The sequence below is a fragment of the Mustelus asterias genome, unplaced genomic scaffold (genome assembly GCF_964213995.1).
Source record: "Mustelus asterias unplaced genomic scaffold, sMusAst1.hap1.1 HAP1_SCAFFOLD_79, whole genome shotgun sequence".
In the NCBI taxonomy this organism is placed as follows: Eukaryota; Metazoa; Chordata; class Chondrichthyes; order Carcharhiniformes; family Triakidae; genus Mustelus; species Mustelus asterias.
The window spans coordinates 891251-906723 of record NW_027590137.1 but is presented as its reverse complement, the minus strand read 5'-3'; the positions used below and the strand labels follow the sequence as shown (position 1 = coordinate 906723).

The 15473-nt window shown below is 45.4% G+C and overlaps 2 protein-coding genes across 2 annotated transcripts in view; both read right to left on the bottom strand.

The window, feature by feature from the left end:
* LOC144483839 (uncharacterized) overlaps window positions 1–15473 on the bottom strand; it is a 259901-nt gene that overhangs the window by 96372 nt on the left and 148056 nt on the right. The window lies entirely within an intron of this gene.
* The window catches only part of LOC144483802 (uncharacterized), a 186477-nt gene that overhangs the window by 163388 nt on the left and 7616 nt on the right, over window positions 1–15473 (bottom strand). Inside the window, exon 2 of the mRNA XM_078202341.1 lies at window positions 3781–3823. Within this exon, the coding sequence (XP_078058467.1) occupies window positions 3781–3823 (43 nt within the window). The remainder of the gene's footprint in view (window positions 1–3780; window positions 3824–15473) is intronic.

The window sequence follows — 15473 nt, the reverse complement described above, 5'->3', positions numbered from 1 at the left end:
CTTCCCCACGTTAGCTGACACTGTTCACAATTCTCTCCCATTTCTCACTGTTTCTCTCACTTTAAATGTACCGTCATCACCCATCCTAAAAAAAACACTAAACCCCACTATCTTTGCAAATTACTGCCCCATCTCCAACTTCCTTTTCTCTCCAAAACCCCTGAACTCAGTGTCCCCCGAGGATCTGTCCTTTGCCCCTGCTATTTCTCATCCACATGCTGCCACTGGGTGACAACATCCGAAAGCACCGTGTTAGTTTTCACCTGTACACTGACAACACCCAGCTCTACTTCACCCCCATCCCCCTCCATTCCTCCACTGTTACTAAATTATCAAACTGCTCATCCCACATTCAGTTCTGGATGAGCAGAAATTTCCTCCAGTTAAAAATTGGAAAGACCAAAGCCATTGTCTTCAGTCACCACTAAAAATTCCATTCCCTCACTACTCAGAGTAACGGGTCATCCAATTAAGACAGCGATGAGGAGGAATTTCTTCTCAGAACATAGAACAGTACAGCACAGAACAGGCCCATCGGCCCACAATGTTGTGCCGAGCTTTGTCTGAAACCTAGATCAAGCTATTTCCTCCCTATCATCCCGAAGTACTCCATTGCCTATCCAATAGCTTCTTTAATGTTCCTAAAGTTTCTGACTCCACTATCCCTGCAGGCAGTCCATTCCACACCCCAACCACTCTGAGTAAAAAACCTACCTCGGACATCCTTCCTATATCTCCCACCATGAACCCTATAGTTATGCCCCCTAGTTACTGCTCCATTCACCCGAGGAAATAGTCTTTGAACGTTCACTCTATCTATCCCCCTCATCATCTTATAAACCTCTATCAAGTCTCCTCTCAACCTCCTCCGCTCCAAAGAGAAAAGCCCAAGTTCCCTCAACCTTTCCTCATAAGACCGACCCTCCAAACCAGGCAGCATCCTGGTAAATCTCCTTTGCACTCTTTCCAGTGTCTTCACATCCTTCTTGTAGTGAGGTGACCAGAACTGCACACAATATTCCAAATGTGGTCTCACCAAGGTCCTGTACAGTTGCAGCATAACCCCACGGCTCTTAAACTCAAACCCCCTGTTAATGAACGCCAACACACTATAGGCCTTCTTCACGGCTCTATCCACTTGTGTGGCAACCTTCAGAGATCTATGGATATGAACCCCAAGATCTCTCTGTTCCTCCACATTTTTCAGAAGGTAGTGAATCTGTGGAATTCTTTAGCGCAGAGGGCTGTACAGGCTGGGTCATTAAGTATGCTCAAGGCTGAGATCGATTTTTTTTCTTAATCAGTAAGGGAATCAAGGGCTATGGAGATAAGGCAAGAAAGTGGACTTGCGGATAATCACATGCGATCAGTCATGATTTCATTGAATGGCAGAGCAAACTTGATGGGCCAAATGGCCTCCTTCTGCTCCTATGTCTTACAGTCCATCTCTCTGCCTGGGAACTGTCTGAGGCTGAACCACACTCTTCACAGTCTCGGTGTCAGATTTGACCCCAAGATGAGTTTCTGACCACATATCCACCCCATCACCAATACCAGATATTTCAATCTCCATAATGTCACCCTGTCTTCACCCACCCCAGCTCATCTGCTGCTGAAACCCTCATTCATGCCCGTGTTATCTTTACACTTGACAATTCCAATACATTTCTGACCAGCCCGTCACATTCATCCCACCCCCACACGGAAATGTGAGATTCACCCATTCCCCCTGAGCTCACTGACCTACCTCACCTTCAAGTCAAGTAGGGCATCAACTTTAAAATTCACATCCTTGATTTCAAATTCCTCCATGACCTTATACCTCCCTATCTCAGTAATCTCCAGTTTCACTATTCTCTGAGATATCTGCACTCTTCTCATTCTGGCCTCTTGAGCATCCTTGATTTTAATACTCCATCATTAGTGGCAGGGCCTGGGTGTGAAACTGTGAAATTCTCTCACTAAATTGTCCATCTCTCCTGATTCAAGATCTGCCTCTCCAATCAGGCTTTTCCCATCTATCCTAATATTATGCTCTGTCACTCAGAATCCCTACAGTGCAGAAGAGGCCATTTGTCCTAAAGAGTCTGTACCGACATTCTGACAGAGAATCTTACCCAGGCCCTCTCCCCCACTTATACCTGTAACACATTTACCATTTCTAATCCATCTAACTTGCACAACTTGGGACACTAAGGGTCAATTTAGCGTGGCCAATCCACCTAACCTGCACATCGTCAGACTGTGGGAGTAGATCAGAGCACCCAGAGGAAACCTATGCAGACATGGGGATAACGTGCAAACTCCAGACAGATAGTCACCCGAGGCACTAAGGCTCCACTGTGATGTAATAGTCTCTATGACATCATCGCAGCAGGACTGGATGACATCATCAGAGTCCATTGTTTCTGAATGATCCACATCAATAACAACAGGAAATATTCATCAAGCTGAGCACATTATCTAGGCTGACACTGCAGTCTGACATTGAGGGACTGCTGCACTCTGACAGATACTGTCCTTCACATGGATTCACTCAGTTATCTCATTTACTGATAGAACAGCACAGTTAGACTAGGGGGACAACACTCAGACACTTCACATGTGCAAAGGGATTTCCTTAGTTTTCCTCAGTGGCTAACACTCTGATTTTAAGAGCTCAAAGCATTTGATCCAATGCCAGCATTCTTATTGACAAGGGGCAGTTTAACTGTTGTGTCTATGGGGAAAACATGCTGAGACCCCGATGCATTCACTTCTAACTGTAGATGTTTGTCCTGTTGTCAGTCAGACCCAGGACCGAACTGTGGTGGAGACCCGATGTTCATAGATTCAGAGAATTCCTACAGGAGGCCATTCAGCCCATTAAGTCTCTGCTGACATCAATCCTACCCATGCACTATCCCCATAACCCCAACTATTCACCCTGCTAATCCCCCTGACACTAAGGGGCACTTTAGCATAGCCAATTAACCTAACCTGCACATCTTTGGACTGTGGGAGGAAACCCGCACAGACACAGGGAGAACATGCAAAGTCCACAGAGACAATGACCCGAGGCCAGAATTGAATTTGGTTCCCTGGCACTGTGAGATGGTAAGAAGTCTCACAACACCAGGTTAAAGTCCAACAGGTTTATTTGGTAGCAAATACCATTAGCTTTCGGAGCACTGCTCCTGTGAGACAGCAGTGCTTGCAACTGTGCCATCCCAGTGCTTAGTTACTATATCACTCCTTAGTTCCACATCAATCATAGAAATGATGAATCATAGAAACCCTACAGTACAGAAAGAGGCCATTTGGCCCATCGAGTCTGCACCGACCACAATCCCACCCAGGCCCTACCCCCATATCCCTACATATTTACCCACTAATCCCTCTAACCTACACATCTCCGGACACTAAGGGGCAATTTTAGCATGGCCAATCAACCTATCCCGCACATCTTTGGACTGTGGGAGGAAACCGGAGCACCTGGAGGAAACCCACGCAGACACGAGGAGAACGTGCAAACTCCGCACAGACAGTGACCCAAGCCAGGAATCGAACCCAGGTCCCTGGAGCTGTGAAGCAGCAGTGCTAACCACTGTGCTACCGTGCCGCCCAATCGATTTAATACATTTGTTATTGTGGCCCAATGGTACCAATCATATTCAGATCGCAAACCATATTTTCTATTAAACAAAACCAGTGTGAATGGCGGGGTGATTACCCAACATTCTCTGCGGGTGAGAATGTGCCCTATCCACATTACAGCACCGCCTTGCGCAAGCGCGGTACCTGGCTCTGACTGGAGCATGCGCAGTCCGGGCCGTATCTGGAGCTGCGAGGAGCCGGAAAGAAACAATGGAGTGAGGTTCAGTAATGGAGCCGCTGGGTGACCGGGGAGGGATAGAAGCAGCGGAGTGGGCTGGGAGGCTTCATAAATATCCCCTAGAGTCTTCAATCCAGAATAAAATGTTCCCGGTATCGCTTCAATTGGTACAGAATAGAGTCGGAGCTGAGCGGCTCCAGGCCCGGGTCAGCGGCCGCCATCTTTACAGGAACAATGTACAGAAGGGCGCATGCGCTGTGAGCCTGGCCCGGTTACCAACTCTCCCGGATTGGACTGGAGTCTCCAGGAATTTTTTCATTCATTCAGGGAATGTGGGAGTCGCTGGCTAGACCAGCATTTATTGCCCATCCCTATTTGTCCTTCAACTGAGTGGCTTGCTAGACCATGTCACAGGGCATTTGAAGAGTATGTAGTTTGGAGTCATATTTAGGCCAGACCAGATAAGGATGGGAGATTTGTTTCCCAATGCATCCAGGGAATGTGGCTGCCACTGGCTGGGACAGCATCTATTGCCCATCTTTATTTGCCCTTGAACTGAGTGCACTTCAGAGGGCATTTTAAGAGTCAACCAACCACACTGCTGTGGATCTGGAATCACATATAGACCTGACCAGGTCAGGCAGCAGATTTCCTTGGCTCAAGGACATTAGTGAATCAGTTGCTTTTTACAACAATCGACAATGGTTTCATGGTCATTATTCGACTTTCAATTCTGTTTTTTTCTTGAATTCAAATTTCACCACCTGCTGTAGTGGGATTCAAACCTCAGTCTCTAAAACATTCAGGACATTAAAAAATATATCTTTTGTTGTCATTTTCCTTTGAACATTTCTCTTCACCGGATATAAAAATATTGAAAATGGATAAAAAATGTTTGCCTAACTGTCAATCATTATGCTGTAAGGTAAGGAGTCTTTTTTGCTTTCCAATTGGCCCAGGAAGGCAGTGGGGATGGATGTGTTGACTGATTAGTGATTGGAGGATGAGCACAATAGAAAAGACGTGATAAAACTTCCAGGAAACATTTAATCACATTTGGCAACTCGGAGGAGAGAATGTTGTGAATTTCTATCCTGGACTAACTGTGATGGTTTCTGTAAATTTGCAGAGTGCTGGAAGTGGAGAATTGACATATGGGAAACTCAAATCAAACATCACATTGTGATCTGATGGAGTCACTCAATACATCAGAACCTGAATATTAGCAGCCTCTGAATGTTGATTGTGTCTGTGAGAGAAGATTTCGGATTTCAGTGTGACTGGAAAGGCCCCGAGATTCACAAACCCTGGTTAGACCACATCTGGAGAACTGTGCTCAGTTCCGGGCAACAGGGTATAATAGCCCTGGAGAGAGTGTAGAACAGATGGACCTGAGTGATATCTGAACTCCCAGGTTAAATTAGAAGATGAGATTACAAGAAAGTGTCATTCTGGTGCAGGGCCATTCAGCCCATTGGATCCATGCAAGGTGTCTACAGCCATCCAGTCAGTCCCATTCCTCTGCTCTATCCTCATATCTTTGCAGCTTTATTTCCCTGATAATATAGATAACTGATAGATAAGTAACTGGCTATCTCATAGAAGTGGAGATGCCGGCGTTGGACTGGGGTAAACAAGTAAGAAGTTTAACAACACCAGGTTAAAGTCCAACAGGTTTATTTGGTAGCAAAAGCCACACAAGCTTTCAGAGCCTTCAGCCCCTTCTTCTGGTGAGTGGGAATTCTGTTCACAAACAGGGCATATAAAGACACAAACTCAATTTACAGAATAATGGTTGGAATGCGAATACTTACAGCTAATCAAGTCTTTAAGATACAAACAATGTGAGTGGAGAGAACATCAAGACAGGCTAAAGAGATGTGTATTGTCTCCAGACAAGACAGCCACTTCAGCGGTCACGGGCATTCGGCCTCTGATATTCAGGTAGGCATTCTCCAAGGTGGCCTTCACGACACATGACAGCGCAGAGTCGCTGAGCAGAAACTGATAGCCAAGTTCCACACACATGAGGACGGCCTCAACCAGGATATTGAGTTCATGTCACACTATCTGTAATCCCCACAGCTTGTCTGGACCTGCAGAGTGGCTGGCTGGCCTGTCTGGAGACAATACACATCTCTTTAGCCTGTCTTGATGCTCTCTCCACTCACATTGTTTGTATCTTAAAGACTTGATTAGCTGGAAGTATTCGCATTCCAACCATTATTCTGTAAATTGAGTTTGTGTCTTTATATGCCCTGTTTGTGAACAGAATTCTCACTCACTTGAAGAAGGGGCTTAAGGCTCCGAAAGCTTGTGTGGCTTTTGCTACCAAAGAAACCTGTTGGACTTTAACCTGGTGTTGTTAAACTTCTTACTATCTCATAGAAGACAGAGGGTGGTGGTGGATGGAAAATTTTCAGACTGGAGACCAGTTACCAGCGGTGTACCACAGGGATCAGTGCTGGGTCCTCTGCTATTTGTGATTTTTATCAATGACTTGGAGGAGGGGGCTGAAGCGTGGGTCAGTAAATTTGCTGATGACACCAAAATTGGTGGAGTAGTGGATGAGGTGGAGGGCTGTTGTAGGCCGCAAAGAGACATTGATAGGATGCAGAGCTGGGCTGAAAAATGGCAAATGGAGTTTAACCCTGATAAGTGCGAGATGATTCATTTTGGTAGGACAAGTTTGAATGTGGATTACAGTGTCAACGGCAGGGTTCTGAGGAATGTGGAGGAACAGAGAGATCTTGGGGTTCATATCCACAGACCTCTGAAGGTTGCCACTCAAGTGGATAGAGCTGTGAAGAAGGCCTTTAGTGTGTTAGCGTTTCTTAACAGGGGGTTTGAGTTTGAAGAGCTGTGGGCTTATACTGCAACTGTCCAGGACCTTGGTGAGACCACATTTGGAATATTGTGTGCAGTTCTGGTTACCTCACTATAAGAAGGATGTGGAAGCACTGGAAAGAGTGCAAAGGAGATTTACCAGGATGCTGCCTGGTTTGGAGGGTAGGTCTTATGAGGAAAGCTTGAGGGAGCTGGGGCTTTTCTCTTTAGAGCGGAGGGGGATGAGAGGCGACTTAATAGAGGTTTATAAGATGATGAGGGGGATAGATAGAGTGGACATTCAGAGACTATTTCCTCGGGTGGATGTAGCCGTTACTAGGAGGCATAACTATAAGGTTCATGATGGGAGATATAGGAGGGATGTCCGAGGTAGGTTCTTTACTCAGAGAGTGGTTGGGGTGTGGAATGGACTGCCTGCAGTGATAGTGGAGTCGGAGACTTTAGGAACTTTCAAGCGGTTATTGGATAAGCACATGGAGCACACCAGGATGATAGGGAGTGGGAGGGCTTGATCTTGGTTTCGGACAAAGCTTGGCACAACATCGAGGGCCGAAGGGCCTGTACTGTGCTGTACTGTTCTATGTTCTATGTTTATCTTTCAAGCTTCAAGGAATACAGACCTCGACAATTTATTCTCTCTTGATCGGACAACCCTCTCATCCCAGGAATTAACCTGGTGAACCTCCGATCTTACTATATCCTTGTTTAAATGAGGGGATCAAAACTGTGTGCATTATTCCAGGTGAGACCTCACCAACACCCTGTGCAGTTGCCACAAAACCTCCCTGTTTTTAAACTCCAACCCCTTTGCGATAAAGGTCAAAATTCCATTTTCCTTCTTACCTATTGTGGGACCTGCCTGCTAGCTTTTTGTGATTCATGTGCAAAACACCTCGATCCCTCTGTACTTCACTCACCTGCAGTGCCTCTCCATTTAGATAATCTCCCTTTTGATTCTTCCTACTGAAATACATGACCTCACATTTCCCCACAGTAAACTCCATTTGCCAGGTTTTTGTCACCCAATCTATCTATATCCCACTGCAGAATCAAAATATCCTCATCACAACATGTCCTTTCACTTATCTTCATATCATTTGGAAACCTTACATTCTGTTCCTTCTCCAATGAATCATGAATTGCTTGCCAAGAACTGATCCCTGTGGTACTCCACTAGTTACATCTTTCCACTCTGAAAATGACCCATTTATTCCAACTCTCTGTTTTCTATGTGACGGCCAGTTTTCAATCCATGCTAACGCACTTCCATCAATTCCATGGACCTTTACTTTATGCGCCAGCCTCTTATGTGGCACCTTGACAAATGCCTTTTGGAAATCATAGAATCCCTAGAGTGCAGAAGGGGGTCATTTGGCCCATCGAGCAGCTTGAACATCTTTCCCAGGCCCCATCCCCATAAGCCCACATTTTTTCCCCACTAGTCCCCCTAATCTAAATCTATTGGGACACAAAGGGATAATTCAGCATGGCCAATCAACCTAACCTGCACATCTTTGGACTATGGGAAGAAACTGGAGCACTTGGAGGAAACCCACACAGACACGGGGAGAATGTGCAGACTCCACACAGACGGTCACCCAAGGCTGGAATTGAACCCTTGTCCCTGGCGCTGTGCGGCAGCAGTGCTAACCACTGTGCCACCCTATCTAAATACACTACATCTACAGATTACTCTCGATCTACACGACCCCTTGCATCCTCAAAGAATTTGAACAAATTTGTCAAACATGATTTATCTTTCATAAAACCATGTTGACGAGGTGTTAAATTCACTGGGGCAGCACGGGGCGGCTTGGTGGCACAGTGGTTGGCACTGCTGCCCCACAGTGCCAAGGACCTGTGGAGTTTGCACGTTCTCCTCGTGCTTGCGTGGGTTTCCTCTGTGTGCTCCGATTTCCTACCTCATTCCAAAGAAGTGAGGGTTAGGTTGATTGGCCGTGATGAATCGCCCCTTAGTTCGGCAGATTAGGAGGGTAAATACATGGGGTTACGGGGATAGGACCTGGCTGGGATTGTTGTTGGTGCAGGCTCGATGGGCCAAATGGCGGCCTCCTGTAGATTCTATGATTCTATAAACAGGTCTATAGTTCACTGCCTTCTGCCTTTCTCCCTTTTTGAACAAAGGAGTCACATTGGCTGTTTTCCAATCTTCTAATATCCTCCTGGAATTTAGCGAGTTACAAAATATTTTAACCAAAGTGTCCACTATCTCTTCAGCCTCGTGTGCAGTTCATTGGGTCCTGGCGACTTGGCCGCCCTTAGCCGCTGAAGGGAAGGACGTGAGTCCAGTCTGTCTATTCCACACATTGTTAGTCCAGTCAGATAGACATATATCTGTCTGGCCGCCTGCAAGGAGATTTCCAGCTCTCTGTGTCCAGGGCAGGAAGCAGTGAGCATGGATCTGTCAATCAGCCTCAATCAGCACCTTCAGGAGAATTGAGAGGGTGAATATTAGATACAGCAGAGCGAGAATGGAGGGAGAGTGTGTGGGATGGAGATTTACAGCTTTTGGGGAATGAGAGAGAAAGAATGTTTCATAGAAACTAGAACTGTCTGTTCTGAATTTCTATCCTGTACTGACTGATGACTTTTGTAAATTCTTTTTACAGGATATCAGATGGTGAGGATTTACAGACAGAAATCGCAAACCAAACGTCCCATCAACGTCTGACAGAGTCACTCAATTCATTGGGACCTGAATATCATCGGCCTTTAAATCCAGAGGGAGAAATGTTTCTCTCAGCTGTCTGTTTCAAGAGATTTTAAGCATCAGTGCAACTGAAAAAGCACCAAGGCACACACACACCAGAGTGAGAGTGTTCCAGTGCACTGAGTGTGGAAAGAGCTTGAACCAGTTACACAGCCTGAAAATACATCGCAGCATTCCCAGCGGGGAGAGACTATACCCGTGTTCTGTGAGAGATTTAACTGATTGTTTAACCTGGAGAGTCACAAGGACACCTGCACCATGGAGAAACCGTGGAAATGTGGGGACTGTGGGAAGGGATTCACGGTCCCATCTCGGTTGGAAGTTCATCAACGCAGTCACACTGGAGAGAGACCGTTCACCTGCTCTGTGTGTGGGAAGGGATTCACTGACTTACCTAATCTGCAGAGACACCAGCGAGTTCACACGGGGGAGAGACTATTTACCTGTTCTGACTGTGGGAAAGGATTCACTCAGTTATCCCACCTGCTGAGTCACAATTTCACTCACACCAATGAGAGACCCTTTAAATGCTCTGACTGTGGGAGTAGTTTCAAAAGCTCTGGAGAACTGGTGTCCCACCAGCACATTCACACTGAGGAGAGACCGTTCAGCTGCTCTCACTGCACAAAGAGATTTAGAACGTCATCCAACCTGCGGACACACCAGCGGGTTCACACCGGAGAGAAGCCATTTACCTGCTGTGTGTGTGGGATGGTGTTCACTCAGTTATCACACTTGCTAAGTCACAAAGTCACTCACACAAATGAGAGACACTTTAAATGCTCTGAGTGTGGGAGTGCCTTCAAACATGCTTCAGATCTGAGGGTCCACAAGCGCATTCACACCGGGGAGAGACCGTTCAGCTGCTCTCACTGCACAAAAAGGTTTAGAACATCATCACACTTGCAGGTACACCAGCGAGTTCACACTGGGAAGAAACCATTTACCTGCTTTGTGTGCGGGAAGGGATTCACTCAGTCATCTGCCCTGTCGACGCACACAGTCACTCACACCCATGAGAGACCCTTTAAATGCTCTGAGTGTGGGAGCGACTTCAAAAGCTCTCAGGAACTGATGATCCACCAGCGCATTCACACTGAGGAGAGACCGTTCAGCTGCTCTCACTGCACAAAGAGATTTAGAACAGCATCCAACCTGCAAAGACATCAGCGAGTTCACACTGGGGAGAGACCATTCATCTGCTCTGTCTGTGGAAAGAGATTCACTGTTTCATCCTCCCTGCAGAGACACCAGCGAGTTCACAAGTGATTCCAGGAGTTGGATTCTGCTGTTATTGTTTCTGCTCTCAATTATATCTCGGGCTGCAATTTATTCATTCTCAAAGTTGGTCACTGGGGAGGTTTAGAGGGTTTCTTTCTGCTGGACTGGCCGCTCTCATGACTTTGCTTCCAGTGGGCTGATGCTCTTTGAGCCTGTGAGAGCACATTTCCATTGAAATGATCCACAAAAACTGATGAAGGCCATTTATTTTATCCTGGATAGTAAATAGTCTATTCCCTCCACTACAGGTAGATCAAAAATAAATACAGAAAGAACTGGAAAAACACAGCAGCTCTGGCAGCATCTGTGGAGAGAGAAACAGAGATAATGTTTCACATCCAATGTAACTCTACTTCAGAACGAAAGAGAGGGAGAAATGTGATGGGTTTGATGCTGCTGAGAAAGGGGGGAGGGGCAGGTAGAACAAAAGGGAAAGTCAGGAATTGGTTAGAGGGTGGGTGAGATTAAATGACAAAAATGTCCTGGAACAAAAGGCAAAGGGAGAGGTAATGGTTGTTGGAAAGAAACAAAGCATTGGTCCAGAGTAAGTGTCAATGGCAGAATAAAGGACAGCTCTGTCTGGAAGCAAAAAAACATTAAAACAAGACACAGACTGGCACTCAGCAAATAAAAACAAATTAAAATGTAGGAGAGAGTTCAGGGTGTGAAGTTGTTGAACTCAATGTTGAGGTCAGAAGGCTGTAACGTGCCTCATCGGAAGATGAGGGGCTGTTTGTCCAGCTTGTGTTGGGCTTCTCCGGAACATTGCAGCAGGCCGAGGACAGAAATGTGAGCGTGAGAGCAAGGTGCTGAATTCTAATGGCAAGCGGAAGGTCAGGGTCATGCTTGTGGGCTGAGCGGAGGTGTTCCACAAAGAGGGCAGGGAACAGGCTACAGATGAATTAAAGATAAACCATTTGGGTCCAAAACATTGTGAACATCCTTTTACTCTGGTTGTCTTTGATCCTCAAGTCACTTTCTGTTTGTTTTAACCATGTTCTGTTTCATTAATAAACTTTCATCAGTAAAAATATTTGATTGTTGTGGACTTTTCCTGATGAGATTGATGCACTTTAGGGAAAGTGGGTGAGAGGGGTTGGCAGGCTCTTTAACAGAAAGTGAGTCCCTCTAAGGTAATTGGCAAAGGAGCCAGAGGGGGAGATGAGATTTTATTTTTGACACAGCGATGTTAGAAAATGGGGTTCAGGGAATCAATTAACCCTTTCTCCCCTTTTCCCAAACTCTGAAATGATTCACGGTGATAACCCTTATTGGTGACAGTGGTTAGATTTTATTCAGTATCAATAAGAGCTGACACAGTCTAATGTCTGAGCAGTCGTATCAAAGTGCAGCAGCATTACCATTACACTCTGGGTAGAAGCAGCATCTCCACGGAAATGCTCCCTGCTCTGCCCCAGATGCCATGGCACCAGTCAATGCAATATGTAAAACCTCGACAAATCTCTGTTCTCGGGGAATCCCTTCTTATACTTTTTTACATCACAAAGTCTATGGAGACTGATTTAACCCAATCATTGCAAAGCTAACATTTGAACGGACCAATTACAAAACCCGTCATTGAACCATCTGTACTTGCACAAGCCATGTCAAACTCTCAAACTCTCAAACAATTGTCTTCCCACTGGTACAGGGAGTCAGCATTCCCATGCCAAGCAGTGAAAACATGGTGGCCTTCACACCCAGGTGTCATCTAGGACTCAAGGCCCTCCTGTTTTCTCTGTCCTCTGGGAGCTGTTTATCTCCCTGTTCCCACACAGCAAGTTGTCTGTTCTCAGCTCTGCTGGATTTCTGCTGAAGTTTGGCCCCTTTTACACCTTTCGGATCAGTAAACATTTGGTCAATGACCCAAACCACAATTTCCCATCCTGTCACCTGTCAACCATCCTTACCCCGAGCGTAATCACAACAGGAATAAAAACAGGAGAAGTGTAACAATCAAATTCAAACTGAATGCACAGCCAGTCATAGAATTTAATTTAATGTTCACTAATTCGCAAGAAAACCCAAAGTTGGGGGTCCCCCAGGATTCTTACAGTCCATACCTTGAGGGGGGAGGAGAACTCTCTCTCTGATCCTCACTCAATTTCACTGTTATTTTCCAGTTCTCTTCTGGTCCCACCTGGGGTAACATCGACTCGATCTTGTCCTCTCCTGAAGGAGCACCGTGAGTTTTAGGTTACTCGTACATAAGGACAGATGCTTCAAGCAACAGATCAAGCATGGATGTAAAAGATTCTCTAGCTCTCTCTTTACCCGTATCCAAATTGTGGACAGTTCTTATTCAGTATTATTTCTCCCAAGCGGTTAATTGTCCCAATCTATAATATTCATTTTACTTTAATTTCACTCACTTTCTGTCCATGTGTATTGTGTTTAATTGGACCCTGATTGTTTTGAACTCAGTTTCTCTCTGGAGTGTGTGTCAGTGCCTTGATGATGTCCCAATGTTGTCTCAATCCCCTGGCCACATTAACCATTTCATCTCCTGCAGTGTCTCAAGTAGCTGTGTGTGTTTGGGACCCGCTCTTCACTCCATCTCACCATGAATTTAGGCTTGCTATTTTTCACATGTAACAAATCACATCTGTCCACTCACTCCGGTATCCCAAAATCATGTCACACATTCTTAACTCTCAGATGCGCGGATGAAAAGATCAAAGTGAGTGTCTGTCTTTCTTATCTCCCCCTGTTATGGTGCTGATGTTTCATGCAGTGACCAGGCTTTCAAATGTAGATTTCTTTAAAACAAAGTTCATGAACAAAGATGTAAATATCTCCCAGAGAAAGTGATCAATTTATTCATCCCAGCTACACATTCCAGCCTTTCACGAGACTGTAGGTGGATACCAGATTGATATATTTTATTCAACCACACCCAAGGTGAGTTATTCCAATTTCTTTATTGTCCAGGACAATATATTCACAATATTTTTAAAACAGGAATTAAACATTCCCATTTGATTTCAGGTATTAACATATTCTGTTAGTTTGTTCTTTATTGTCGATGTCAGGCTGGGGTTGTTCCCCTTGGAGCAAAGGAGGTTGAGGGGAGATTTGATAGAGGTGGACAAGATTCTGACAGGTTTAGATAAGGTGGACAAAGAAAAGCTGTTCCCATTAGCTGATTGGACAAGGATGAGGGGGGTCACAGATTTAAGGTTTTGGGTCAGGGATGCGGGGCGGGGGGGGGGGAATGTGAGGAAGAATATTTTGATGCAGTGAATGGTAATGACCTGGAACTCGCTGCCTCCGAGGGTGGAGGAAGTGGAGACAAAAAACAATTACAAAGGAAATTGGATGGGCATTTGGGGGGTTTTGGACAAAAATGCTGACTAAAGATCTCTGAACTTCCTCACACCGTCACTCTGTGATCCTTGTGAAATCTGAAACCAGGTATTCGCAACAAGACTCAAAGAGCATCAGCCCACTGGAGGCAAAGTCATGAGACCGGCCAGTCCAGCAGAAAGAAACCCTCCGACCCTCCTCATTGACTAACTGTGAGAATGAACAAAATGTAATCCTGGATGTAATTGAGAGCAGAAACAATAACAGCAGAATCCAACCCGTGTGATCACACCGTGAGTTCACACCAGGGAGAAACCGTTCACCTGCTCTGTGTGTGGGAAGGAATTCACTCATTCATCTCGCCTGCTGAGCCACAATCTCACTCACACCAATGAGAGACCCTTTAAATGCTCGGATTGTGGAAGTGGTTTCAAAAGTTCTCGGGATATGATGATCCACCAGTGCATTCACACTGAGGAGAGACCGTTCAGCTGCTCTCACTGCACAAAGAGATTTAGAACGTCATCCCACCTGCGGCAACACCAGTGAGTTCACACTGGGGAGAGACCGTTCACCTGCTGTGTGTGTGGGAAAGGATTCACTCAGTCATCCAGCCTGCGGAGACACCAGCGAGTTCACGAATGATGACAGGGGATGGATTCTGCTGTTCTTGCTGCTGTTAATCACATCCAGGACTAAACCATGTTCATTCTGACGGTGGATGAAGTGGGAGGGTCAGAGGGTTTCTTTCTGCTGGACTGGCCGGTCTCACAACTTTGCTTCTAGTTCTCTGATGCTCTTTGAGCCTGGGAGAGCACATTTCCACTGAAAGGACATTTATTTTATCCTGGATAGTAAATAGTGTTTTTCCTACCACTACAGGTAGATCTAAAATAAATACAGAAAGAGCTGGAAAAACACAACACGTCTTGCAGCATCTGTGGAGAGAGAAACAGTGTTAATGTTTCACACTACTGGATTGGGAATCAATCTTGTGAACCTCCTCTGAACTGCTTCCAATGCATTTATGTCCTTTGTTTAATAGGAGACAAAATTGTACCCTGTGTTCAAGGTGCAATCTCAGCAACACCCTGCACAACTGGAGCATAACATCTTTACTTCTATGTTCAATTTCTCTCAGAATAAAGGATAACATTCCATTTATAAGAACTTTGATTTGTTTGAACTAAGATTTATGGGGGTTCTCTTGTTTACAATAACTTCCCTCATCGTAAATCACACCAGGTTCCAGTGTCTTAACCATATGGCAAGAAAGGATATTTTAAACGGTGAATTCAGAAAGTTTATGAACCATTAAAAATGTAACAAGTCAGAAAGATAAAAAAGCAAAGTATGGATCAACAGTAAAAGGAGGAAAGCTGAACTTTAACTTCTCCATCCTTCTCAAACCAGGACATGAAGTGATGGCTCTGAAAACGTGGATAACTTGTAAAACTAACAGCTCCCAACGTCTCTCTGTAGGGCACAGTGTGA